General features: G+C 48.7%; 1 protein-coding gene across 1 annotated transcript in view; it reads left to right on the top strand.

The window, feature by feature from the left end:
* Window positions 1-711: 711 nt before the first annotated feature.
* Window positions 712-25,617, top strand: part of LOC140390506 (E3 ubiquitin-protein ligase TRIM35-like) — a 60,643-nt gene continuing 35,737 nt past the window's right edge. The window contains exons 1-5 of the mRNA XM_072475676.1: window positions 712-1,135; window positions 7,871-7,966; window positions 9,192-9,425; window positions 21,125-21,147; window positions 21,234-21,349. Coding sequence (XP_072331777.1) covers window positions 785-1,135; window positions 7,871-7,966; window positions 9,192-9,425; window positions 21,125-21,147; window positions 21,234-21,349 — 820 coding nt within the window. The 5' untranslated portion in view covers window positions 712-784. The remainder of the gene's footprint in view (window positions 1,136-7,870; window positions 7,967-9,191; window positions 9,426-21,124; window positions 21,148-21,233; window positions 21,350-25,617) is intronic.

The raw sequence follows: 25,617 nt of genomic DNA, 5'->3' as shown, positions 1-25,617 counted from the left end.
ATGAGATCACCTCTCCTTCTTCTAAACTCCAGAGAATTTAGGCCTCGTTTGCTCAGCCTCTTATCGTAGGACACTCTCCTTATCCCAGGAACCAATCTATTAATTGGGGCAGCACGGTAGCATTGTGGATAGCACAATTGCTTCACAGCTCCAGGGTCCCAGGTTCTATTCCGGCTTGGGTCACTGTCTGTGCGGAGTCTGCACATCCTCCCCGTGTGTGCGTGGGTTTCCTTCGAGTGCTCCGGTTTCCTCCCACAGTCCAAAGATGTGCAGGTTAGGTGGATTGGGCATGATAAATTGCCCTTAGTGTCCAAAATTGCCCTTAGTGTTGGGTGGGGTTACTGGGTTATGGGGATAGGGTGGAGGTGTGGACCTTGGGTAGGGTGCTCTTTCCAAGAGCCGGTGCAGACTCAATGGGCTGAATGGCCTCCTTCTGCACTGTAAATTCTATGATTAAGCCTTGGCTCTGCGGTCTGCAATATAAGTACATTCTTTCTGATACATGGGGACCTAAACTCCACCCAGCCATCCAGTTACAGGCTCACCGAAATGTTGCATAATTACAGCAAGACTGGATTAGTTTTTGTATTCCAACTCCCTTGAAATAAAGGCCAACATGCCATTTGCCTCCCTAATGGCTCACTGAACTTACGTGTCAACCTGCTGCATTCCTTCCACGAATACACCCAAGTCTCTTTGCGCATAAAAGCACACAAGGCTTAACGCCTTTTAAAAATGTTCAGCTCACACCCGGTCACGATGGAAGGCTCCCTGAAGGAAATGAATGAACCAAGTCTGGTTATTCAACAATCCATTTCTGCTCATCACAATTGCCTGTCCTGTTCTGAGATGTACTTATTGCCACTGGAGCCAGCGGCAGCGACTGACAAGTGTCCCAATTGATACGGGACCGCCAATTTTCAACTGGGTTGGACCTGAGCAACCCTCCGAGATGTCCAACTTTTGGGAGATGCTGAGAAACGATCAGAGGAAGGAGCTGTGCAGCCTCCACAAGGAGAAGGTGAAATTGTTTTGCAAAACGGACAATCAGCTCATCTGTGTTGTTTGCCAGAGTTCAAAAAGCCACCAAACCCACGGGTTGCTGCCGCTGGAAGAAGCTGCTGAAGAGTTTAAGGTGAGGAGATACTGTGTAAAGCAGAGGGACCTAACAGAATCGATCCTGATCACAATGGTGTTCATTGACTTGGGGTTGAGGCCTGGCTGTCAATACTTAAGACATTTTTGATACTGTGTTTGTATTTATGTCATTACAGAGCCATTAGTAATAATAATAATCGCTTATTGTCACAAGTAGGTTTCAATGAAGTTACTGTGAAAAGCCCCTAGTCACCACATTCCGGCGCCTGTTCGGGGAGGCTGGTCCGGGAACTGAACCCGTGCTGCTGGCCTTGCTCTGCATTACAAGCCAGCTGTCTTTGCCCACTGTGCTAAACCAGCCCATTACTTGGGCTGCGAGTTGTATTGTTGTTTTCGGCGGCCAGGGATAAAACGTGCAAGTGTTAGATTGATTAATGTAGACGAGCCCTTCAACTGCCTGATCCAGATCTGAAGCAGTTAGTGCCAGCATGAATCGTTCTATCACCGACACCTCTCCAACAGCCTTTGGCAATATGGTAAAATAACCGGGATCATGAAACAGGCAGATCCATTTTTCCGGGCCTTTTCCGAAAGAACTGCCCAAACAGAGGCAGCTTTAACAGGAATAAGCAATTTGGAAGTGTGGGAAAATAAATTTATTTTGAATCCGTAAGGAGGTAGTGGGCATGATTTAACGTGCAAAATCAGAGTTTCATTTCAGGCACGTGTAGCATGGTCTGCCTCAGTGCCAGTAGCGCCAAGAACAACTCCGCTATCAAGCAGGACTCCGGTGAGGAACGCCCCGACAAGGCCGTACTTACCTCATTTCCTGAACTAACCAGCTCAGCTCGTCAGTGCAGGAAGAGATCAGGGTGGAGTTTAAAAACGGTAGCATAGTGGTTAGCACTGTTGCTTCACAGCTCCAGGGTCCCAGGTTCGATTCCCGGCTTGGGTGACAGTCTGTGCGGAGTCTGCACGCTCCCCCTGTGTCTGCGTGGGTTTCCTCCGGGTGCTCCGGTTTCCTCCCACGGTCCAAAGATGTGTAGGTTAGGTGGATTGGCCATACTAAATTGCCACTTAGTGTCCAGGGATGTGCGGGTTAGATGGGGTTGCAGGGATAGGGCATGATCAATTGCCCTGAGTGTTCAAACGAAAGGTGAGGTGGGGTTACTGGGTTACGGGATAGGATGGCGGCGTGGGCTTTCCAAGGGCCGGTGCAGACTCGGTAGGCCGAATGGCCTCCTTCTGCACTGTAAATTCTATGATTCAATGATTCTACGATCTCTTGACTCTCCTCAGATGCCAAATCATGGCCTCCGGACTCCTCCCACTTCCCCAACTTACCTCTTAGGAGGTCCTCAAGCCTCCCACCCCCTCCTGAGAGCAGGCCGCTACCAGGTCCGATCCTAGCACAGGCAATCTAGCATCAGGGCACTTTGGCACTTCCAGCCTGGCATTCCCGGCAGTGCACCCGCCAGTGTGCCAGGGTGACAGTGATCGGTGCCATGTTGGCAGTACCAAGCGGGAATGCTAAGGTACGACCCTGCCCAGAGCCCGACTACCCGGGAGTCTCCGATGCCCTGGGAGACATCCCCAGGTGCCATTATGCCTGGTCCACGTTTGTGTGTACCAGTGCTAAATGGCGGCATGGCGAGCTCTCCCAGGTGTTTGTTCTTGGGCCTCGGGAGAATCGTGAGGCAACATTTGTAAATGAGCCGACTGGCCCGCTTAAATATGTTAATCTGGATCTTGCCCCGCGAGGGCGAGATTCAAAATGCGACGTCTCATAAGATCTCATTCGATCCGGCGACACATTCCGGGAAACGTAAATCTCGCGAGAACGCCTCTCAAGAAATTTACCGATCTTGTTGCTTCACCGAGATCTAATGAGATCTCCCATGTCACAAAAAAATTGGTGGTGTGGTGAATAGAGAGGACAGCCCGAGTTTATAGGGTGACATAAATGGGCTGGTGAGATGGGCAGAATGGTGGCAAATGGAATTTAACCATGAAAAGTGCGAGGTAATGCATTTTGGGAGTACTGACAAGACAAGCGAATATACAGGGAAGGGCCGGATGCTCCGAAGTACAGAGGATCAGAGGGATCATGGTGTGCATGTCCATAGATCTCTGAAGGCAGAAGGACAGGTCGGTAAGGTGGTTAAGAAGGAAGACTTTATTCCCTGAGCAGAGACTATAAGAGCGGGAGGTTTGCATGGCGTTTATTAGGCCACAGTTGGAGTACTGTGTGCAGTTGTGGTCGCCACACTACAGGAAGGATGTGATTGTACTGGAGGGGGTGCAGAGGAGATTCACCAGGATGTCACCTGGACTGGAGCATGTCAGCAATGGAGGGAAGCTGGTTAGGCCGGGGCGGTTCTCCTTAGAGCAGAGGCAGCTGTGGGGGAAGAGGGGGAGACCTGATAGAGATGTACACAACAATGAGTGACATCGGGTAGATAGGAAGAAACTTTTCCCCTTAGTAGAGGAGTCAATAACCGGGGCATAGATTTAAATTCGGGGCAGGTGATTGAGAGGGGATTTTGAGGAAAAGTTTTTACATCCAGAGGGTGGTTGGAATCTGGAGCTCACTGCCTGAAAGGGTGGGGGAGGCGGGAACATTTAAGAAGCATTTAGATCAGCACTGAAAATGCCAGAGCATACAAGGCTACATTTGATCTGAGTTAGATTTATTGTCACGTGTACAGTGAAAAGTATTGTTTTGCATACAGTCCAGACAGATCGTTTCATACATGAAAAAATACAGGACATACATAAATACCCAATGTAAATACAGACACACAGGCATTGGGTGAAGCACACAGAGTGTAGTGCGACTCAGTGGAGAAGATGTGTGGAGAGGTCAGTTCGGTCCATGAGGGTCATTCAGGAGTCTGGTAACAGCAGGGAAGAAGCTGTTTTTGAACCTGTCAGTGCCTGTTCTCAGACTTTTGTATCTCCTGCCCGGTGGAAGAGGTTGGAAGTAAGAATAACCCTGGTGGGAGGGGTCTTTGATTATGCTGCCCGCTTTCCCCAGGCAGCGGGAGGTGTAAATGGAGTCAATGGATGGGAGGCGGCTTCATGTGATGGACTCGGCTGTGTTCAAGACTCTGTGTAATTTCTTTTCATCTTGGGCCGAGCAGTTGCCATACCAGGCTGTGATGCAGCCAGATAGGATGCTTTCTATGGTGCATCTATAAAAATTAGTAAGAGTCAATGTGGACATGCTGAATTTCCTTAGTTTCCTGAGGAAGTATAGGCGCTGTTGTGCTTTCTTGGTGGTAGCGTCAACGTGGGTGGACCAGGACAGATTGTTGGAGATGTGCACACCTAGGAATTTGAAACTGTTAACTATCTCCACCTCGGCCCCGTTGATGCTGACAGGGGTGTGTACGATCCTTCACTTCCTGAAGTTAATAACCAGCTCCTTAGTTTTGCTGATGTTGAGAGAGAGATTGTTGTCATAACACAACACCACTAGGCTCTCTATCTCCCTCCTGTATTCTGACTCATTGTATGAATCTGACCCACTACGGTCATGTCATCAGCAAACTTGTCGATGGAGTTGGAGCCACATTTTGCCACACAGCCGTGTTTGTATAGGGAGTAGAGTAGGGGGCTAAGTACGCAGCCTTATGGGGCCCCGGTATTGAGGACTATTGTGGAGGAGGTGTTGTTGTTTATCCTTGCTGGTTGTTGTCTATGGGTCAGGAAGTCGATGATCCAATTGCAGAAGGAGGAGCCAAGTCATAGGTTTTGGGGTTTTATGAGATTGGCCGGGATTATGGTGTTGATGGCAGGGCTGTAGTCAATGAATAGGAATCTGATGTAGGAGTCCTTGTTGTCGAGATGCTCCAGGGTGAGTGTCGGGCGAGGGAGAAGGTGTCTGCTGTGGACCGGTTGTGGCGTTATGCGAATTGCAGTGGATCAAGGGGTTCTGGGAGTGTGGAGTTGATGTGTCTCATGACCGACCTCTCGAAGCCCTTCATAATGATCGATGTCAAGGCAACTGGACAGTTGCTGTTGAGGCACATTGCCTGGTACGTCTTTGGCACCGCTGTGATAGTTTCTTTAACCTCGGAACGGAGTAGGGAGAGGTTGCAGATGTCCGCGAACACACCCGCCAGTTGGTCCACGCAGGATCTGACTGCACAACCAGGGACTCCGTCAGGACCCGTTGCTTTCCAAGGGTTCACTTTCAAGAAGGCCGCCAAGTGCTGGGAAATGGGATTGGAATAGATTAGGTCCCAATGGCCGGCACAGTCACGGTGGGCTGAAGGGTCTCGTTCTGTGGTGTAAAACTCTGTAACTATGATTAAACAAATCAGACCAGCGGTAAAAGTGTTTTCATTATTATCAAAAGAAATCTAAAACTGGGGAAAACAATAGCATTTGCAACTTTTGCTGGTCGATGGGATTGCGATAGCATTATTGAAGGTCAGGGCAAGTCATGTCGATATGCACCCCCCTCAGCTCTCATACGGGCTATTGATCCCTGTAATCTCCCAGGTCGAATGAAACTTTTGACTCCCCTTGTTAGTGTACACCCTGTCTACATCTGTGAAAAATATTCATTGAGCCTGCCTCCACTGCTCCCCGGGGGGAGGCGGGGGCGGGGGGGGGGGGGGGGGGGGGGGGGGGGGGAGAGAGAGAGTTCCAAAAATTCACTCTCTGAGAGGACAAACATTTCCTATCTCCATCTTCAATGTGAGAGGTCTTATTTTTAAACTATGTCCCTAAGTTCTAATGACGTCCACTGTATGGTTGCTTACCAAAGAGAAGCAGGACAACAGGGTCAACAGGAGAATAAGTGGAACGATACTTCATTTCTCACAAGCTATTCCAGTCAACATATCCTCAATGTTAACTCCATGCCTCAGACCACAGATTGGCTTGCAAAGCAAATGGAGATCAGATGGTTCCTATGGACAGCAGCTGATCCCTCGTTCCAACTTTACCACCAGACAGCAATCTGCAAATCCACCCCAAACTGCTGAATGTGAAGAAGAAGAGACCTCATAAAATTCTGGAGAGTTCCACATAGGGCAGGAAGAGTCAATTCGGCCTCTAAATGTTTGTCCTACCATTCAATCAAATCCTGGCTGGTCTGGGTCTTAACTCTAGTCAATTATTTGATTTTATGATCCTTAATGTCAAAAATCTATCAAACTCCATTATGACAGATGAAATTAAAATCTGGATTTAAAAATCTAATGTTGTTTAAAAGAAAAAATCTGGCTCACAGGTCTGCATGTCAGTCAAGATCCACAGCGACATGATGGCACTGCAATGGCCTAGCAAGCCACTCCGTCAAGGGCAATTAGGGGTGGTCAAACACTCAGTTTGGGTTCTGCCAGAGTCATTCAGCTCCTGACCTCATTACAGCCTTGGTTCAAAAGTGGTCAACAGAGCTGAATATCAGAAGTGAGGAGAGAGTGACTGCCCTTGACATCAAGGTAGCATTCGACCGAGTATGGCATTGAGGAACCCTAGCTAAACTGGAGGGAATGGGAATCAGGGGGAAAACTCTCTGCTGGTTGGAGTCATACCCGGCACAAAGGAAGATGTTGTGGTGGTTGGAGGTCAATTGTTGCAGCATCAGGACATCACTGCAGGAGTTCCTTAAGGTACAGCAGTTCCTCAGGGTAGTGTCCTTAGCCCAACCATCTCCAGCTCCTTCACCTTCCATCCATCATAAGGTCAGAAGTGGTGATGTTTGGTGATGACTGGACAATATTCAGCACCATTCATGACTCCCCAGATAATGAAGCAGTCCATGTCCAAATGTAGCAAGACCTGGACAATATCCAGGCTTGGGCTGACAAGTGGCAAGTTACATTCACGTTACACAAGTGCCAGGTAATGACCATCTCCTACAAGAGAGGATCTAACCAACGGCCTTGACATTCAATGGCATTACATCACTGAACCCCCCCAATCAACATCTGGGGTTACCGTTAACCACAAACTGAACTGGACTAGCCATATAAATACTCTGGCTATCAGAACAGGTTGGAGATTAGGAATCCTACGGCAAGTAACTCAGCTTCTGACTCCTCAAAGCTTGTCCACCGTCTAGAAGGCACAAGTCAGGAGTGAGATGATAAACTCTCCATTTGTCTGGATCAGCTCAGCTCCAGCACTGAAGAAGCTCAACACCATCCAGGACAAAGCAGCCCCGCTTGATTGGCGTCCCTTCCACAAACATTCACTCCCTCCACCTCCGATGGACAGTGTCAGCCGTGTGCACCATCGACAAGATTCACTGCAGGAACTCACCGAGGTTCCTCAGGCAGCACCTTCCAAACCCACGGCCACCACCATCTAGAAGGACAAGAGCAGCAGATACCTGGGATCGCCCCCACCTGGAGGTTCCCCTCCAAGTCACTCCCCATCCTGACTGGGAAATATATCGGCCGTTCCTTCAGTGTCACCGGGTCCAAATCCTGGAGCTCCCTCCCTAACAGCATGGTGGGTGTACCTACACCTCAGGAACTGCAGCGGCTTCAAGACCGCAGCTCAGCACCACCTTGTCAAGGGGCAATTAGGGATGGGCAATAATGTTGGTCTAGTCAGTGGGCCCCACATTCTGGAATTGAATTTTGAATTTGTTCTGGCCGGGACAGCAGTGCTCACATCCCAGTGAATAGAAAACAGGAACCTATTCATTTTCTATATTCAAGACAGTGAGAATTTCCATTGTATAAACCAAATGGAATTTAATTTTCAGATATTTATGGTATGCTCACGTTAATTGATGTTCTTTGTTCAGGCGAAGCTGCGAACCTTCCTGAAGCCAGTCCAGGACAAGAAGAAGGACTGTAACGCTGTGAGAAGTGATTATGAGAAAATATTAAACCACATTCAGGTACTTTTGATGTCACTCTTTCTTTTTCTTTGACCAGTTCAATATTCAGTTCAAGGTTAGGTGGATTTATGAGCAGCAGGGTAACACAGTGGTTAGCACTGTTGCTTCACAGCTTCAGGGTCCCAGGTTCGATTCCCGGCTTGGGTCACTGTCTGTGCGGAGTCAGCACGTTCTCCCCGTGTCTGAGTGGGTTTCCTCCGGGTGCTCCGGTTTCCTCCCACAAGTCCAAAGATGTGCAGGTTAGGTGGATTGGCCATGCTAAATTGTCCTTCGTCTCCAAAAGGGTTAAGAGGGGTCATTGGGTTAGGGGGATAGGGTGGAAGTGAGGGCTTAAGTGTATCAGTGCAGACTCGATGGGCCGAATGGCCTCCTTCTGCACTGTGTTCTATGTTCTATTCGTCACCAAAATAAAATATCACTTCAGCAAATCTCCCATGTTCTGGTAAAACCCGAGTTCAATACAATACAGTAAAACAATCCTCAGTGTTTTGAAATTAATTTAAGGGATGTGGGTATCGCTGAGGGCACAGAGCCAACTACATTGGTGTAGGTCTGGAGTCACATGTAGGCCAGACCAGGTAAGGACGGCAGATTTCCTTCCCGAAAGGGCTTAGTGAACCAGATGGATTTTTAGGACAATCGACAATGGTTTCATGGTCGTCATCAAACTTTTAATTCCAGATTTTATTGAATACAAATTTCACCACCTGTCCAGGTGGGATTTGAACCTGGGTCACTGGAGCATTTCCCTGGCTCTTTTAATTACTAGTTCAGCGACAATCCCACTGCCTCCCCGAAGAGAGGGTTTTACTCTCGGGGCGACACGGTGGCTCAGTGGTCAGCATTGCAGCCTCACAGTGCCAGGGACCCGGGTTTAATTCCGGCCTTGGGTAACTTCCTGTGCGGAGTTTGCACGTTCTCCCCGTGTCTGCGTGGGTTTCCTCCGGGTGCTCTGGTTTCCTCCCACAGCCCAATGGTGTGCAGGTTAGGTGGATTGGCCATGCAAAATTGCCCCTCAGTGTCCAAACGGTTAGGTAAGGTTACAGGGATAGGACAGAGGATTGGGCCCAGGTAAGGTGCTCTTTCAGAGGGTCGGTGTTGATTTGATTGGCCGAATGGGCTCCTTCTGCACTGCAGGGATTCTATGAATATTCTTCTGAAAAAAACTGCACAACGTTTTTGGAATGTTCATTTCTATTAATCAACCTCCGTCCTCTTTCTCCAGGACCAAGGTATAAATGCAGAGAAAGAGATCAATGCTCAATTTGAGAAACTTCACCAGTTTCTCCGTGAGGAAGAGAGGATTGTATTGGAAGGTCTGAAACTGGAGAAAGAGGAAAAGAGTCAGGAGATGAAGGAGAGGATTGAGAAGATAACGGAGGAAATCTCATCGCTTTCCGCTGCTGTTCAGGATATTGAACAAGAGCTGAGGGAACAAGACAACATCAAGTTTTTAATGGTAGCTCTTCATCTGTTTTTTTTTTTTCTTTATCGCTTCCTTGACACCGTGTCCGAGATCATGCAGGTTGGCTAAAAAAAAACCTGAAACCTTGCCAGTTACGAGAACTGAAGGCTGACAGATCTGCTGAGAATTCCCGGAATTTCCTGAATTGTTCGGAATACGTCCCTGCTGACTCCGACACGTCAACTGCCATTTCAAGCTCCAACGAGCGTTGATTGACAGAAGGAGGTTCCCCGTCTCATTCGGGCCTATTACGATCCCGGACCAGATCCCAACAGTTGCTAGGATACCGGATAGAAACCCCAATATTCTATTTAACCTGTATGACTGTGAGGAAAGGATACCTCGCTGCAGGAGTGATTTCACCCACAAACAGTGATATGGCATATTAAAACAAACTTTATTACTAACACAGTCTCAATACCTTTAACCTTTTCAATACAAATAGCTTTCAATTATCAGTTGAACAATGTTTCTGAATACAGTGACACAATAACCCTTAACCGCTATCTTTACTCCCACTCAAACAAACCCATCTCAAACCAAAATCCACTTTGAAATACAGTTAGAACACTCAGAAATATTTGCTGTAAAGGGATAAACCACTTTGAGAGAGTGATATCCCTCAGGAACCAGCTGCAGTTTCTTGCCTGTCTCAACGTATTTCTTAACCTGCCAACCCTTTTCACCGGCAGATCTTTAACTCACTGTCTTGAGGTCAGCTGCTTCTGGCCTGTCCCCAGTCAAAGCTTTAACTGAACTGTTTAGGAAAGACACCGCTCGTGTGTCCACAGACAGATCTTTAACTGAACTGTGTTGGGAGCAGCTGCTTGTCTTCTGTTCAGATCCCAACCTAAAACTGCACTGAAACCCCAGAAACTGCTTCAGTCCTGGCTCCTCCCATTAACTCCATCACCTTGCAAAGCTGAACACAGTGGCCGCGATTTTCCGGCCACACTGTGCCAGAAAAACATTTCCCTGCGGTGCCGTGTGCGGTGAAAGCCGGGAGACCCCACTCCCAGTATCTACCCGGCTCGCCATGCTTTGTGACATTCAAAACAATCTCGCGAGACATTGCAAGGTGAATCCCGCCCACGATGGCCTGTGGCGGCCGCGCCATGCAACATGGCGCCGGTCGTGGGTGGATCCGGTCTGCCAAAAACTGCCACCCTGTAACCAACCTCGCCACCCTCCCCGGACCACCCCCCACCAGTCCCCGCTGCCCCTGCTGAAGCCCCCTCTGACAGTGGAACAGCCCCCTCTCCCGACTGTGGTGGCGTCCCCCCGACTGAGACCGCAGCCGCCACGCGATATCCCTGAATGGTGCGAGCACGCGCGAGCGATGCCGTCGGGGACTCGGCCCATTGGGGACGGAGCATCAGGAGAGGGCCTCAGGTGACATCCTGAGGCCGTCCTGACAGCGTGCGGCGTACTCCCCGAGTGTGCCATTTTCGAGGCGGTGGAGCATCGCAAACATGGTGAACGTGGATTCTCCGGCCGATCGCTGAATGCGATTTTGGCGTCAGCGATCGGAGAATCCAGCCCCATTTAAAATGGCGTCCCAATCTCTCGCTGCAACAGGGGGTACTGGCGACGCAGGCCCTCTTTAGGCCCCTTATTCAACACGTGTTTCTCAGCGCTCGAGTGCCAGGAAACACGTGGTTAAATGTGCTCGCTCGGGGACTTTGTTTCTTTCGAATTATCTCTCCTCAGGGAACCCCCTTAATATAAGCATAAATACATGAGCCCAAACTTTTGCAATGCTTTAATTGCACTTCTGGCTGCCTTGCAAACAGGATTTTTAAAAACACGACTGCAGCGGTCATACGCACCGTAACCCAGACTTTTCATGCTGACTGCACCAAATATATACACGATAATATATCTGAAATCCCCACATTATAACTTGAGAGGGCGCAACTCCACATCATGTGTGACTGACCAGGAGTCTCTCCCGCTCTTACCACCGGCCATTGGCACGTTTGGAAGGATTTACAGGTTAACAATCAGCCTGTTTGGCCACGTTTTGAACGCACCTTTCTTGGCCGTCAGGTCCGAAGGTGGGACTCGAACCTGGAATTTCTGACTCAGAGCCAGGGACCTGACCCACTGCACCACAAGACCTCCCAGTAACCAAAGGTTGATCCCTCACTCTGAGATTGTGATCCCTAGTTCTATTCTCCCCAGCCAGGGCAAACATTCTCCCAATATACACTCTGGGCAGGATTTTCCAGTCCCCCCTGTTGCCAGGATCATCCACTCCCACTGAAAGCCATTGGCTAGGCCACCGAATCTACTGTGGCGGGTCTCACCTCGACAGGCCGCAACATCCCTACCTCTCTAAAGCCCCTTAACCATTGTGCATTTCAATGCGACCGCTGCTCATTAATCTGAACACCAAGGTGGGAATTTCATGCGCTTCCTTCCCGCGGTGTGTTCCGGTCCCGCCGAAGTCAACTATTCACAGCGGGTTCTTTGGTGGCCACGCAAGAGGGGGCGGCATGTGTGGTGGGATAATTCCGGCCTAAGGAAAATAGGCCTGGGGTGAAATGTCCCAGTCCAGCCATTGGTATTTTCCAGTCCAGCCAGTGGAATATTCTAGTCCAGCCAGTGGAATTTTCCAGTCCAGCCAGTGGATTTTTCCAGTCCAGCACGTGGAATTTTCCAGTCCAGCACGTGGAATGTTCCAGTCCAGTCCGTGGAATTTTCCAGTCCTGTCCGTGGAATATTGCAGTCCAGCCAGTGGAATGTTCTAGTCCAGCCCGTGGAATGTTCCAGTCCAGTCAGTGGAATTTTCCAGTCCAGTCAGTGGAATTTTCCAGTCCAGCCCGTGGAATTTTCCAGTCCAGCCAGTGGAATGTTCCAGTCCAGCCAGTGGAATGTTCCAGTCCAGTCAGTGGAATTTTCCAGTCCAGCCCGTGGAATTTTCCAGTCCAGCCAGTGGAATGTTCCAGTCCAGCCAGTGGAATGTTCCAGTCCAGCCAGTGGCATGTTCTAGACCAGCCAGTGGAATGTTCTAGTCCAGCCAGTGGAATGTTCTAGTCCAGTTAGTGGAAATTTCCAGTCCAGCCCGTGGAAGTTTCCAGTCCAGCCAGTGGAATGTTCCAGTCCAGCCAGTGGAATGTTCTAGCCCAGTTAGTGGAAATTTCCAGTCCAGCCCGTGGAAGTTTCCAGTCCAGCCAGTGGAATGTTCCAGTCCAGCCAGTGGAATGTTCTAGTCCAGCACGTGGAATTTTCCAGTCCAGCCCGTGGAATGTTTCAGTCCAGTCCGTGGAATTTTCCAGTCCTGTCCGTGGAATATTCTAGTCCAGCCAGTGGAATATTCTAGTCCAGCCAGTGGAATTTTCCAGTCCAGCCAGTGGAATGTTCCAGTCCAGCACGTGGAACTTTCCAGTCCAGCACGTGGAATGTTCCAGTCCAGTCCGTGGAATGTTCCAGTCCTGTCCATGGAATATTCCAGTCCAGCCAGTGGAATGTTCTAGTCCAGTCAGTGGAATGTTCTAGTCCAGCCCGTGGAATGTTCCAGTCCAGCCAGTGGAATGTTCCAGTCCAGCCTGTGGAATGTTCCAGTCCAGCCAGTGGAATGTTCCAGTCCAGCCAATGGCATGTTCTAGACCAGCCAGTGGAAGGTTCCAGTCCAGCCAGTGGAATGTTCTAGTCCAGCCAGTGGAATGTTCCAGTCCAGCCAGGGGAATGTTCCAGTCCAGCCAGTGGAATTTTCCAGTCCAGCCAGTGGAATTTTCCAGTCCAGCCAGTGGAATATTCCAGTCCAGCCAGTGGAATGTTCTAGTCCAGCCAGTGGAATGTTCCAGTCCAGCCAGGGGAATTTTCCAGTCCAGCCAGTGGAATGTTCTAGTCCAGTCAGTGGAATTTTCCAGTCCAGCCCGTGGAAGTTTCCAGTCCAGCCAGTGGAATGTTCCAGTCCAGCCAGTGGAATGTTCTAGTCCAACCAGTGGAATGTTCTAGTCCAGTCAGTGGAATTTTCCAGTCCAGCCAGTGGAATGTTCCGGTCCAGCCAGTGGAATGTTCTAGTCCAGCCAGTGGAATGTTCTAGTCCAGTCAGTGGAATTTTCCAGTCCAGCCCGTGGAAGTTTCCAGTCCAGCCCGTGGAATGTTCCAGTCCAGCCCGTGGAATGTTCCAGTCCAGCCAGTGGAATGTTCCAGTCCAGCACGTGGAACTTTCCAGTCCAGCACGTGGAATGTTCCAGTCCAGTCCGTGGAATGTTCCAGTCCAGCCAGTGGAATGTTCTAGCCCAGTTAGTGGAAATTTCCAGTCCAGCCCGTGGAAGTTTCCAGTCCAGCCAGTGGAATGTTCCAGTCCAGCCAGTGGAATGTTCTAGTCCAGCACGTGGAATTTTCCAGTCCAGCCCGTGGAATGTTTCAGTCCAGTCCGTGGAATTTTCCAGTCCTGTCCGTGGAATATTCTAGTCCAGCCAGTGGAATATTCTAGTCCAGCCAGTGGAATTTTCCAGTCCAGCCAGTGGAATGTTCCAGTCCAGCACGTGGAACTTTCCAGTCCAGCACGTGGAATGTTCCAGTCCAGTCCGTGGAATGTTCCAGTCCTGTCCATGGAATATTCCAGTCCAGCCAGTGGAATGTTCTAGTCCAGTCAGTGGAATGTTCTAGTCCAGCCCGTGGAATGTTCCAGTCCAGCCAGTGGAATGTTCCAGTCCAGCCTGTGGAATGTTCCAGTCCAGCCAGTGGAATGTTCCAGTCCAGCCAATGGCATGTTCTAGACCAGCCAGTGGAAGGTTCCAGTCCAGCCAGTGGAATGTTCTAGTCCAGCCAGTGGAATGTTCCAGTCCAGCCAGGGGAATGTTCCAGTCCAGCCAGTGGAATTTTCCAGTCCAGCCAGTGGAATATTCCAGTCCAGCCAGTGGAATGTTCTAGTCCAGCCAGTGGAATGTTCCAGTCCAGCCAGGGGAATTTTCCAGTCCAGCCAGTGGAATGTTCTAGTCCAGTCAGTGGAATTTTCCAGTCCAGCCCGTGGAAGTTTCCAGTCCAGCCAGTGGAATGTTCCAGTCCAGCCAGTGGAATGTTCTAGTCCAACCAGTGGAATGTTCTAGTCCAGTCAGTGGAATTTTCCAGTCCAGCCAGTGGAATGTTCCGGTCCAGCCAGTGGAATGTTCTAGTCCAGCCAGTGGAATGTTCTAGTCCAGTCAGTGGAATTTTCCAGTCCAGCCCGTGGAAGTTTCCAGTCCAGCCCGTGGAATGTTCCAGTCCAGCCCGTGGAATGTTCCAGTCCAGCCAGTGGAATGTTCCAGTCCAGCACGTGGAACTTTCCAGTCCAGCACGTGGAATGTTCCAGTCCAGTCCGTGGAATGTTCCAGTCCAGCCAGTGGAATGTTCCAGTCCAGCCAATGGAATGTTCCAGTCCAGCCTGTGGAATGTTCCAGTCCAGCCAGTGGAATGTTCCAGTCCAGCCAATGGCATGTTCTAGACCAGCCAGTGGAATTTTCCAGTCCAGCCAGTGGAATGTTCCAGTCCAGCCAGTGGAATATTCCAGTCCAGCCAGTGGAATGTTCTAGTCCAGCCAGTGGAATGTTCCAGTCCAGCCAGTGGAATGTTCTAGTCCAGCCAGTGGAATGTTCTAGTCCAGCCAGTAGAATGTTCCAGTCCAGCCAGTGGAATGTTCTAGTCCAGCCAGTGGAATGTTCCAGTCCAGCCAGTGGAATATTCCAGTCCAGCCAGTGGAATGTTCTAGTCCAGCCAGTGGAATGTTCCAGTCCAGCCAGTGGAATGTTCTAGTCCAGCCAGTGGAATGTTCTAGTCCAGCCAGTAGAATGTTCCAGTCCAGCCAGTGGAATGGTCTAGTCCAGCCAGTGGAATGTTCCAGTCCAGCCAGTAGAATGTTCCAGTCCAGTCAGTGGAATGTTCTAGTCCAGCCTGTGGAAGTTTCCAGTCCAGCCAGTGGAATGTTCCAGTCCAGCCAGTGGAATGTTCTAGTCCAACCAGTGGAATGTTCTAGTCCAGTCAGTGGAATTTTCCAGTCCAGCCAGTGGAATGTTCCGGTCCAGCCAGTGGAATGTTCTAGTCCAGCCAGTGGAATGTTCTAGTCCAGTCAGTGGAATGTTCTAGTCCAGCCAGTGGAATGTTCCAGTCCAGCCCGTGGAATTTCCCAGTCCAGCCCGTGGAATATTCCAGTCCAGCCAGTGGAATGTTCTAGTCCAGCCAGTGGAATATTCCAGTCCAGCCAGTGGAATATTCCAGTCCAGCCAGTGGAATGTTCTAGTCCAGCCAGTGGAATGTTCTAGTCCAGCCAGTGGAATATTCCAGTCCAGCCAGTGGAATATTCCAGTCCAGCCAGTGGAATATTCCAGTCCAGCCAGTGGAATATTCCAGTCCAGCCAGTGGAATATTCCAGTCCAGCCAGTGGAATGTTCCAGTCCAGCCAGTGGAATGTTCTAGTCCAGCCAGTGGAATATTCCAGTCCAGCCAGTGGAATATTCCAGTCCAGCCAGTGGAATGTTCTAGTCCAGCCAGTGGAATGTTCCAGTCCAGTCAGTGGAATTTTCCAGTCCAGCCCGTGGAATGTTCCAGTCCAGCCAGTGGAATTTTCCAGTCCAGCCCGTGGAAGTTTCCAGTCCAGCCCGTGGAATGTTCCAGTCCAGCCAGTGGAATGTTCCAGTCCAGCCAGTGGAATGTTCTAGTCCAACCAGTGGAATGTTCCAGTCCAGTCAGTGGAATTTTCCAGCCCAGCCAGTGGAATGTTCTGGTCCAGCCAGTGGAATGTTCTAGTCCAGCCAGTGGAATGTTCTAGTCCAGCCAGTGGAATGTTCTAGTCCAGCCAGTGGAATGTTCTAGTCCAGCCAGTGCAATGTTCAAGTCCAGCCAATGGAATGTTCTAGTCCAGCCAGTGGAATTTCCCTGGCCAGCCAGTGGCACGCATCACCACAGGATCCCATCCCTCGACTAATGGGAAGGGCAGGAAAATCCCAGCCCTCGTTGACTCAATTTCTCCTGTTATGGTACCTGAACCAGATCCCAATTCATATTGAGACCCCAACTATTTTTCAATTTGTAAACTGTGAGGAAAGGCATCTTCACTCCAGGAGCGATTCCACTGACGAGTATTAAAGGAAACTTTATTATTCACACAGAATTTATCGCATTGTAATCCAAGAAAAAAATGCCTTTTAATTAATAGTTAAACAGTTCTATAAAAACAACGTAAGGTCTTTGATCTTACTGTCCCATTCACTTCTAAACTTTCAACAAAGAAAAAGCCCACCTGGAGGTTCTCCTCCAGGTCACTCCCCATCCTGACTGGGAAATATATCGGCCGTTCCTTCAGTGTGCCGGGTCCAAATCCTGGAACTCCCTCCCTAACAGCACGGTGGGTGTACATACACCTCAGCGACTGCAGCGGCTTCAAGAAGGCAGCTCAGCACCACCTTGGAGATGGACAATAAATATTGACCTAGACATTTTCGGCCACTCTCCAAAACTTCCTGTCCCGCCCACGACGATGCCTTCCCCTGACTGGCCGGGAAAATCCCATCCTTTGATGTAAAGTTTATTTCTGAATAAATCATAGAATTTACAGAGCAGAAGGAGGCCATTCGACCCATCGAGTCTGCACCGGCTCTTGGAAAGAGCACCCTACCCAAGCCCACCCCCCCACCCTATCCCCATAACCCAGTAACCCCCACCCAACACTAAGGGCAATTTTGAACGCTAAGGGCAATTTATCATGGCCAATCCACCTGACCCGCACATCTTTGGACTGTGGGAGGAAACCGGATCACCCGGAGGAAACCCACGCAGATACGGGGAGAATGTGCAGACTCCGCACAGACAGTGACCCAAGCCGGGAATCGAACCTGGGACCCTGGAGCTATTAAGCAATTGTGCTAATCACTATGCTACCGTGCTGCCCAAATGATGAATGGATGAATTAATGAAATAAATCAAGGTCATATGGAGTTGGTGTTGCAGGCAGTGTGCCCCAGGTGTACTATGTGGGGGTAGGCATTGCAATCCTCAATATCCACATTTTACCTGAACGGTTTAATCCAGGCAGCCACACCCCCAGTTTGGCTGGTGGTGCAGGTTTGGCGAGTGATCAGAGAAAGCCGGGTGTGACCGTGAGTCAGACAGAGTCAGGAATGCAAGCTGAGGGAGGTCCCCGAGGATTTCACTCCAATCCAATGGGTACAGATTGTTGCTGCCTGTCTGGATAAAGACAGAACCCGGAGGACGGATGAGAAATACCGACCATGGCATTGTGATGCAGGAGGCTGATCAAGTCGGGGCACTGGGTGGAAGCGTTGTGTTGGTGGTTGTGGGGCAGGGGAGAGGAGAGGTGTGGGAACAGGAATGTTGTGGTACGAGGGGACAGTTATAGTCAGGAGCACATCCCCAACGTGTAGGTTACGGATGGTTTGGACCCTGCTTGGCACCAGGGGCGAGGACATCTCCTGTGGCAGGGGACATGAAAATGGATTTGGGGATTTAATGTTTGGCTGACAGAGTGATGTGGAAGATTGGGGCTGGACAAAGCAGGGGCTCAGATTTCCCCCTCCTATCCGCGGCGAGGACAGCCGTGGGGGGGATGAAAAATCTGGCGGACCAGCAAAAGGATCATCGACATCCGGCAGGAAGTTCTGGTCCCAAACAGGGAGGGGATGGAAAATCCCAGCCTGGGTTTTTAACTTATTGGACACTGGACACTATTGGAAGGGCTGGTTTAGCACAGTGGGCTAAACAACTGGCTTGTAAAGCAGAACAATGCCAGCAGGGCGGGTTCGATTCCCGTACCGGCCTCCCCGAGCAGGTGCCGGAATGTGGCGACGAGGGGCTATTCACAGCACCGTCATTGAAGCCTACTTGTAGCAATAAGCGATTATTATTACTTGCATCATCTCTGGGAACAAAATGCCTTTAGTTTTAACTGTGACCTTTTATCCCCCCATGTCACCTCAGGCCTTTTACTTCTGTGAATCTCTCTCTGCCCCTTCTTGTTCCACTCTGCTCTACATTTTTACCCAATTCGCCACCCTGCTCGACACTCTTGACTTTTCCGGATCCACTCGCTGCCAGTCCGTACATTTCTGCCCAAAGTGAACGGACTTTCGCTGGACCGTCATGTCGTCCGTCCGGCTCACAAGGGTTCCTGAGGCAGGCGCGATGGAAAATCCCACCCGATGAAAGAGTTCGATAGGGGAGACATTGAGCAGATGTTTTGACCTGCGGGCAAGACCAGGGCTGGGGATCAATATCCGGATGAATGAAGTATCGTAGTATTTATGGTGGTGGGGGAGGGGAGATTGTACTTAAATCAGCACTTAATGGGGGGGCATGGGGAGGGGGATGGGGGTGAAGGACCAGAAGGACATATTGTTGGAATTCAATCGAGGAGGGTAGGTGGAGGCTCATTTGGAGCAGAAACACTAGCATGGACCTGTTGGGCTGGATGGACTGTTTGTCTGCTGTAAACATTTTCTAATACCTCATAACACAGCTGGAATGTGGATCTATGAGTTTTTTCGTGCCACAGAATTGAGTCATTTATAACATACTGGCTGAGCTGCAGAGAAGGACAAGTCATCTTCCATATATTATATAGATTTACAACACCTACAGCACAGCAATACACCATTCAGCGCAACCAACCCACCCGGGCGTTTATACTCCAGCCAAACCTGCTCACATTTTTCCTGATCCACATCTATCAGCTCTATTTCCCCGACATAGATTCTCTTTAAATATCCAGTCATCAATAATTATTATTTTTTAAAATTTGGAGTACCCAATTCATTTTTTCCAATTAAGGGGCAATTTATCGTGGCCAATCCACCTACCCTGCACATCTTTGGGTTGTGGGGGCGAAACCCACGCAGACACGGGGAGAATGTGCAGTCTGCACAGACACTGACCCAGAGCCGGGATCGAACCGGGGCAGCACGGTAGCCTTGTGGATAGCACAATTGCTTCACAGCTCCAGGGTCCCAGGTTCGATTCCGGCTTGGGTCACTGTCTGTGCGGAGTCTGCAAATCCTCCCCGTGTGTGCGTGGGTTTCCTACGGGTGCTCCGGTTTCCTCCCACAGTCCAAAGATGTGCAGGTTAGGTGGATTGGCCATAATAAATTGCCCTTAGTGTCCAAAATTGCCCTTAGTGTTGGGTGGGGTTACTGGGTTATGGGGATAGGGTGGCGGTGTTGACCTTGGGTAGGGTGCTCTTTCCAAGAGCCGGTGCAGACTTGATGGGCCGAATGGCCTCCTTCTGCACTGTAAATTCTATGATCTATGATCTATGAACCTGGGACCTCGGTGCCGTGAGATTGCAGTGCTAACCACTGCGCCACCGTACTGTCCCCCCAACAATCAATAATAATCTTTATTAGTGTCACAAGTAGGCTTACATTAACACTGCAATGAAGTTAGAATCATAGAATTTTATAGAATTTACAGTGCAGAAGGAGGCCATTCGGCCCATCGAGTCTGCACCAGCTCTTGGAAAGAGCACTCTACCCAAGGTCAACATCTCCACCCTATCCCCATAACCCAGTAACCCCACCCAACACTAAGGGCAATTTTGGACACTAAGGGCAATTTATCATGGCAAATCCACCTAACCTGCACATCTTTGGACTGTGGGAGGAAACCGGAGCACCCGGAGGAAATCCACGCAGACACAGGGAGAATGTGCAGACTCCGCACAGACAGTGACCCAAGCCGGAATCGAACCTGGGACCCTGGAGCTGTGAAGCACTTGTGCTATCCACAATGCTACCGTACAATTATCCGGGTGTAATATCCGTGTGCAATTCACCTCAACCACTCCCTGTAATAGTGAGCTCCAGATTTTTAACACTCTGTGTAAAGAATATTTTTCCGAATTCCCAATTTTCGTTTCTTGATGACTGCCTTGCTTTGATGGCCTTCAGTTTTGTTTGCCTTCAAAGGTTAAAATATAGTCCTTGGGTCAACAACGTTAACGCTTTTCAGCGGCACTGTAGCATAGTGGTTAGCACTGCCGTCGGGCACAAGGGTTCAATTCTGGCCTTGGGTCACTGTCTGCGCGGAGTCTGAAATTTTAGGTCAACTTTCCCTTGGTAAAAGTGAAGAGCCCACGCCTAGTCTTTGCTGTTTTGGTATCACCCTGCATTTGAAATGGAGGTGTTGGCTCATTGAGTAGTTCTGGTCTGCAGCTGGGTTCATACCCCAGACCAGGACTAGTTGGCTGTGGAAGGAAGGAGTGTTCATGCTGTTTTTCAGTATGCTGAGAATGATTCTGCAAATCTTTAACTCATTCAAAGGGATGTGGATTTATTGCCCATCCCCCAATTGCCATCGAGGAGGCATTTAAGAGTCAACCGCATGGAATCACATGTGGGCCAGACTAGGATGGCAGACTTCCTTCCCGAAATGACATGAGCGAACCAGATGGGTTTTCAGAATCGACAATGGTTTCATGGCCATCATTGGACTTTTCATTCCTGATTTTTATTGAATTCAAATGTCACCATCTGCAGTGGGGGGGATTTGAACCTGGGACCCCAGAGCAGTACCCTGGGTCTCTAGATTACTCGTCCAGTGACAATACCACCATGCCACTGCCTCCTCAAAGGGAAATCATGTGTGTGTGTGGTGTGTGAAGAAAACATTTATTAAAATATACTGAGCCATTTCTGTTACATTTTTGTAATAAATTGTCCTCTCCAAAAAAATTAATGATTGCTCTTGCTCCACAGAAAATTCTGGAAACAAAGGAAAGGTAAAATTCACCCCCTTGATTTGATTTTAATTTCTAACCTATTTCTCGCCCAGCCTGGAATGATCCAACTTTATCTCCTGTTTCAGACTGAAGCGAACTCTCCCAGAGCCACAGGAGGTTTACCCGTTAATAAATGTGGGGAAGTACATTGGCTCACTGCAGTACAGAGTGTGGAAAAAGATGCTGACGGTGATTAATACAGGTGAGTGTGAGCTTCCTGAACCCAGCTATTAAACATAAGAATATAAGAACTAGGAGCAGGAGTAGGCCACCTGGCCCCTCGAGCCTGCTCCACCATTCAATGAGATCATGGCTGATCTTTTGTGGACTCAGCTCCACTTTCCGGCCCGAACACCATAACCCTTAATCCCTTTATTCCTCAAAAAACTATCTATCTTTATCTTAAAAACATTTAATGAAGGAGCCTCTACTGCTTCACTGGGCAGGGAATTCCGTAGATTCACAACCCTTTGGGTGAAGAAGTTCCTCCTAAACTCAGTCCTAAATCTACTTCCCCTTATTTTGAGGCTATGCCCCCTAGTTCTGCTTTCACCCGCCAGTGGAAACAACCTGCCCGCATCTATCCTATCTATTCCCTTAATAATCTCATACGTTTCTATAAGTTCCACCCTCATCCTTCTAAATTCCAACGAGTACAGTCCCAGTCTACTCAACCTCTCCTCATAATCCAACCCCTTCAGCTCTGGGATTAACCTAGTGAATCTCCTCTGCACACCCTCCAGTGCCTGTATGTCCTTTCTCAAGTAAGGAGACCAAAACTGAACACAATACTCCAGGTGTGGCCTCACTAACACCTTATATAATTGCAGCATAACCTCCCTAGTCTTAAACTCCACCCCTTTGGTAATGAAGGACAAAATTCCATTTGCCTTCTTAATCACCTGTTGCACCTGTAAACCAACTTTTTGTGACTCATGCACTAGCACACCCAGGACTCTCTGCACAGCAGCATGTTTTAATATTTTATCATTTAAATAATAATCCCTTTTGCTGTTATTCCTACCAAAATGGATAACCTCACATTTGTCAACATTGTATTCCATCTGCCAGACCCTAGCCCATTCACTTAGCCTATCCAAATCCCTCAGCAGACTTCCAGTATCCTCTGCACTTTTTGCTTCACCACTCATCTTAGTGTTGTCTGCAAACTTGGACACATTGCCCTTGGTCCCCAATTCCAAATCATCTATGTAAATTGTGAACAATTGTGGGCCCAACACTGATCCCTGAGGGACACCACTAGCTACTGATTGCCAACCAGAGAAACACCCATTAATCCCCACTCTTTACCTTCTATTAATTAACCAATCCTCTATCCATGCTACTACTTTCCCCTTAATGCCATGCATCTTTATCTTATGCAGCAACCTTTTGTGTGGCACCTTGTCAAAGGCTTTCTGGAAATCCAGATATACCACATCCATTGGCTCCCCGTTATCTACCGCACTGGTAATGTCCTCAAAAAATGCCACTAAATTAGTTAGGCATGACCTGCCCTTTATGAACCCATGCTGCGTCTGCCGAATGGGCCAATTTCCATCCAGATGCCTCGCTATTTCTTCCTTGATGATAGATTCCAGCATCTTCCCTACTACCGAAGTTAAGCTCACTGGCCTATAATTACCCGCTTTCTGCCTACCTCCTTTTTTAAACAGTGGTGTCACGTTTGCTAATTTCCAATCCGCCGGGACCACCCCAAAGTCTAGTGAATTTTGGGAAATTATCACTAGTGCATTTGCAATTTCCCTAGCCATCTCTTTTAGCACTCTGGGATGCATTCCATCAGGGCCAGGAGACTTGTCTACCTTTAGCCCCATTAGCTTGTCCATCACTACCTCCGTAGTGATAACAATCCTCTCAAGGTCCTCACCTGTCATAGCCTCATTTCTATCAGTCACTGGCATGTTATTTGTGTCTTCCATTGTGAAAACCGACCCAAAAATCTGTTCAGTTCCTCAGCCATTTCCTCATCTTCCATTATTAAATCTCCCTTCTCATCCTCTAAAGGACCAATATTTACCTTAGCCACTCTTTTTTGTTTTATATACTTGGAGAAACTTTTACTATCTGTTTTTATATTCTGAGCAAGTTTACTCTCATAATCTATCTTACTCTTCTTTATAGCTTTTTTGTAGCTTTCTGTTGCCCCCTAAAGATTTCCCAGTCCTCCAGTCTCCCACTAACCTTTGCCATTTTGTATGCTTTTTCCTTCAATTTGATACACTCCCTTATTTCCTTAGATATCCACGGTCGATTTTTCCTCTTTCTACCGTCCTTCCTTTTTGTTGGTAGAAACCTTTGCTGAGCACTGTGAAAAATCGCTTGGAAGGTTCTCCACTGTTCCTCACCTGTTTCACCATAAAGTCTTTGCTCCCAGTCTACCTTAGTTAGTTCTTCTCTCATCCAATTGTAATATCCTTTGTTTAAGCACAAAACACTAGTGTTTGATTTTACCTTCTCACCCTCCATCTGTATTTCAAATTCCACCATATTGTGATCGCTCATTCCGAGAGGATCTATGAGATCATGAATCAATCCTGTCTCATTACACTGGACCAGATCTCGGACCGTTTGTTCCCCCGTAGGTTCCATTAAATACTGTTCTAGGAAACTATCGCAGATACATTCTATAAACTCCTCCTCAAGGCTGCCTTGACTAACCTGGTTAAACCAATCAACATGTAGATTAAAATCCCCCATGATAACTGCTGTACCATTTTTACATGCATCCGTTATTTCTTTGTTTATTGCCTGCCCCACCATAATGTTACTATTTGGTGGCCTATCGACCACTCCTATCAGTGACTTTTTCGCCTTACTATTCCTGATTTCCACCCAAATGGATTCAACCTTATCCTCCATAGCACCGATGTCATCCTTAAATAACAGAGCTACACCACCTCCCTTACCATCCACTCTGCCCTTCCGAATAGTTTGATACCTTCGGATATTTAACTCCCAGTTGTGACGATCCATTAACCATGTTTCAGTAATGGCCACTAAATCATAGTCATTCACGATGATTTGCGCCATCCACTCATTTACCTTATTCCGAATACTACGAGCATTCAGGTAAAGTACACTTATGTTGGCTTTTTTACCTCTGTTTTGAATCTTAACACCTCTGTTGCTAACTTTGGTTGGCTCTCAATTCGTTGCCCGTTGGGTCTTTACTGAATTTGCTGTGTTTCTATATGCTTTCATAGAAGGCGGCCATTCGGCCCATCGAGTCTGCACCGGCTCTTACAAAGAGCACCCTACCCAAGGTCAACACCTCCACCCTATCCCCATAACCCAGTAACCCGACCCAACGCCAAGGACAATTTTGGACACTAAGGGCAATTTATCATGGCCAATCCACCTAACCTGCACATCTTTGGACTGTGGGAGGAAACCGGAGCACCCGGAGGAAACCCATGCACACACAGGGAGGATGTGCTGACTCCGCACAGACAGTGACCCAAGCCGGAATCGAAACTGGGACCCTGGAGCTGTGAAGCAATTGTGCTATCCACAATGCTACCGTGCTGCTCTAGAGTCGCCAGGTATCTTTATGATACCGCCACAAGGTTCAAGTTCAAGTACTGATCAATAACTCAACACACCAATTAGTAAGATTCAAATCAAAACACATTTATTATACACAGTAAATCACTACTCATGCACAAACTCTACTTTCTAGACTAAACTCAATACTAAAAGGCCCATACTTAGCTTCGGAATTGGCCCACCAGGTCAGGGGAACAAATGGCCTTTCGTTCGATCTGAGTCTGCAGGATTCAAAAGCTGGTATGGACTGGTAGCTAGGAGCGCCTATCTTGTAGCGTGCGTTGGCTGGAGACTTACTTGGTTGATGCGGCAGCTTAGGCAGTTCACTCTCAAGGGTTGATTTGAGTTGCTGAGTGACCCTGCCAAGAAGACCAATTTGAACGTGGGGACTCTACTTTATAGTCCCCAGGGGCTTCCCGCCCTTCGGGGCGGACCCCGTACCTGGTTCCAAGTGATTGGACTGCGTTCCAATCACTTGGATCGATTTCTCCAATACTGGAGCGGTTCCCTGATCGCTGGGTGGTCCCTAAGTGTTCGTTGGCCTTCCTTTGTCTTGGCTCCTACTGGCGCCGAGGAGTCTGGCTTGGCCTTATTCACCTTAAGTGTTTCAATTGTGCCCGGGATTCACTCATTAATATGCAGATGGCTGCTGGTTTCAGTGCTGTCTGGGTTTCTGCAAGTTCTAATACACAGGATTTCTGCACTTGCTAGTTTTTGCCTGTGTTGGCTGAATTTCCCTGTCGTCTTTGCGGTTCTCCATTTTAAGTCGGGAAGTGGCCAACCCAGGTGGCTACATTTCCTCCTTGTGATCCCTAACACGAAGCATGAAGGATCACATAACTGCGTTGTCTTCACTTCCTGACCCAGCGAGCACTCTTCCATGGCCTCTACACTGGCCAT

Source organism: Scyliorhinus torazame, chromosome 14 (genome assembly GCF_047496885.1).
Source record: "Scyliorhinus torazame isolate Kashiwa2021f chromosome 14, sScyTor2.1, whole genome shotgun sequence".
Lineage (NCBI taxonomy): Eukaryota > Metazoa > Chordata > Chondrichthyes > Carcharhiniformes > Scyliorhinidae > Scyliorhinus > Scyliorhinus torazame.
The sequence above is the reverse complement of the archived record's forward strand: the minus strand, read 5'-3'. Positions and strand labels throughout refer to the sequence as shown.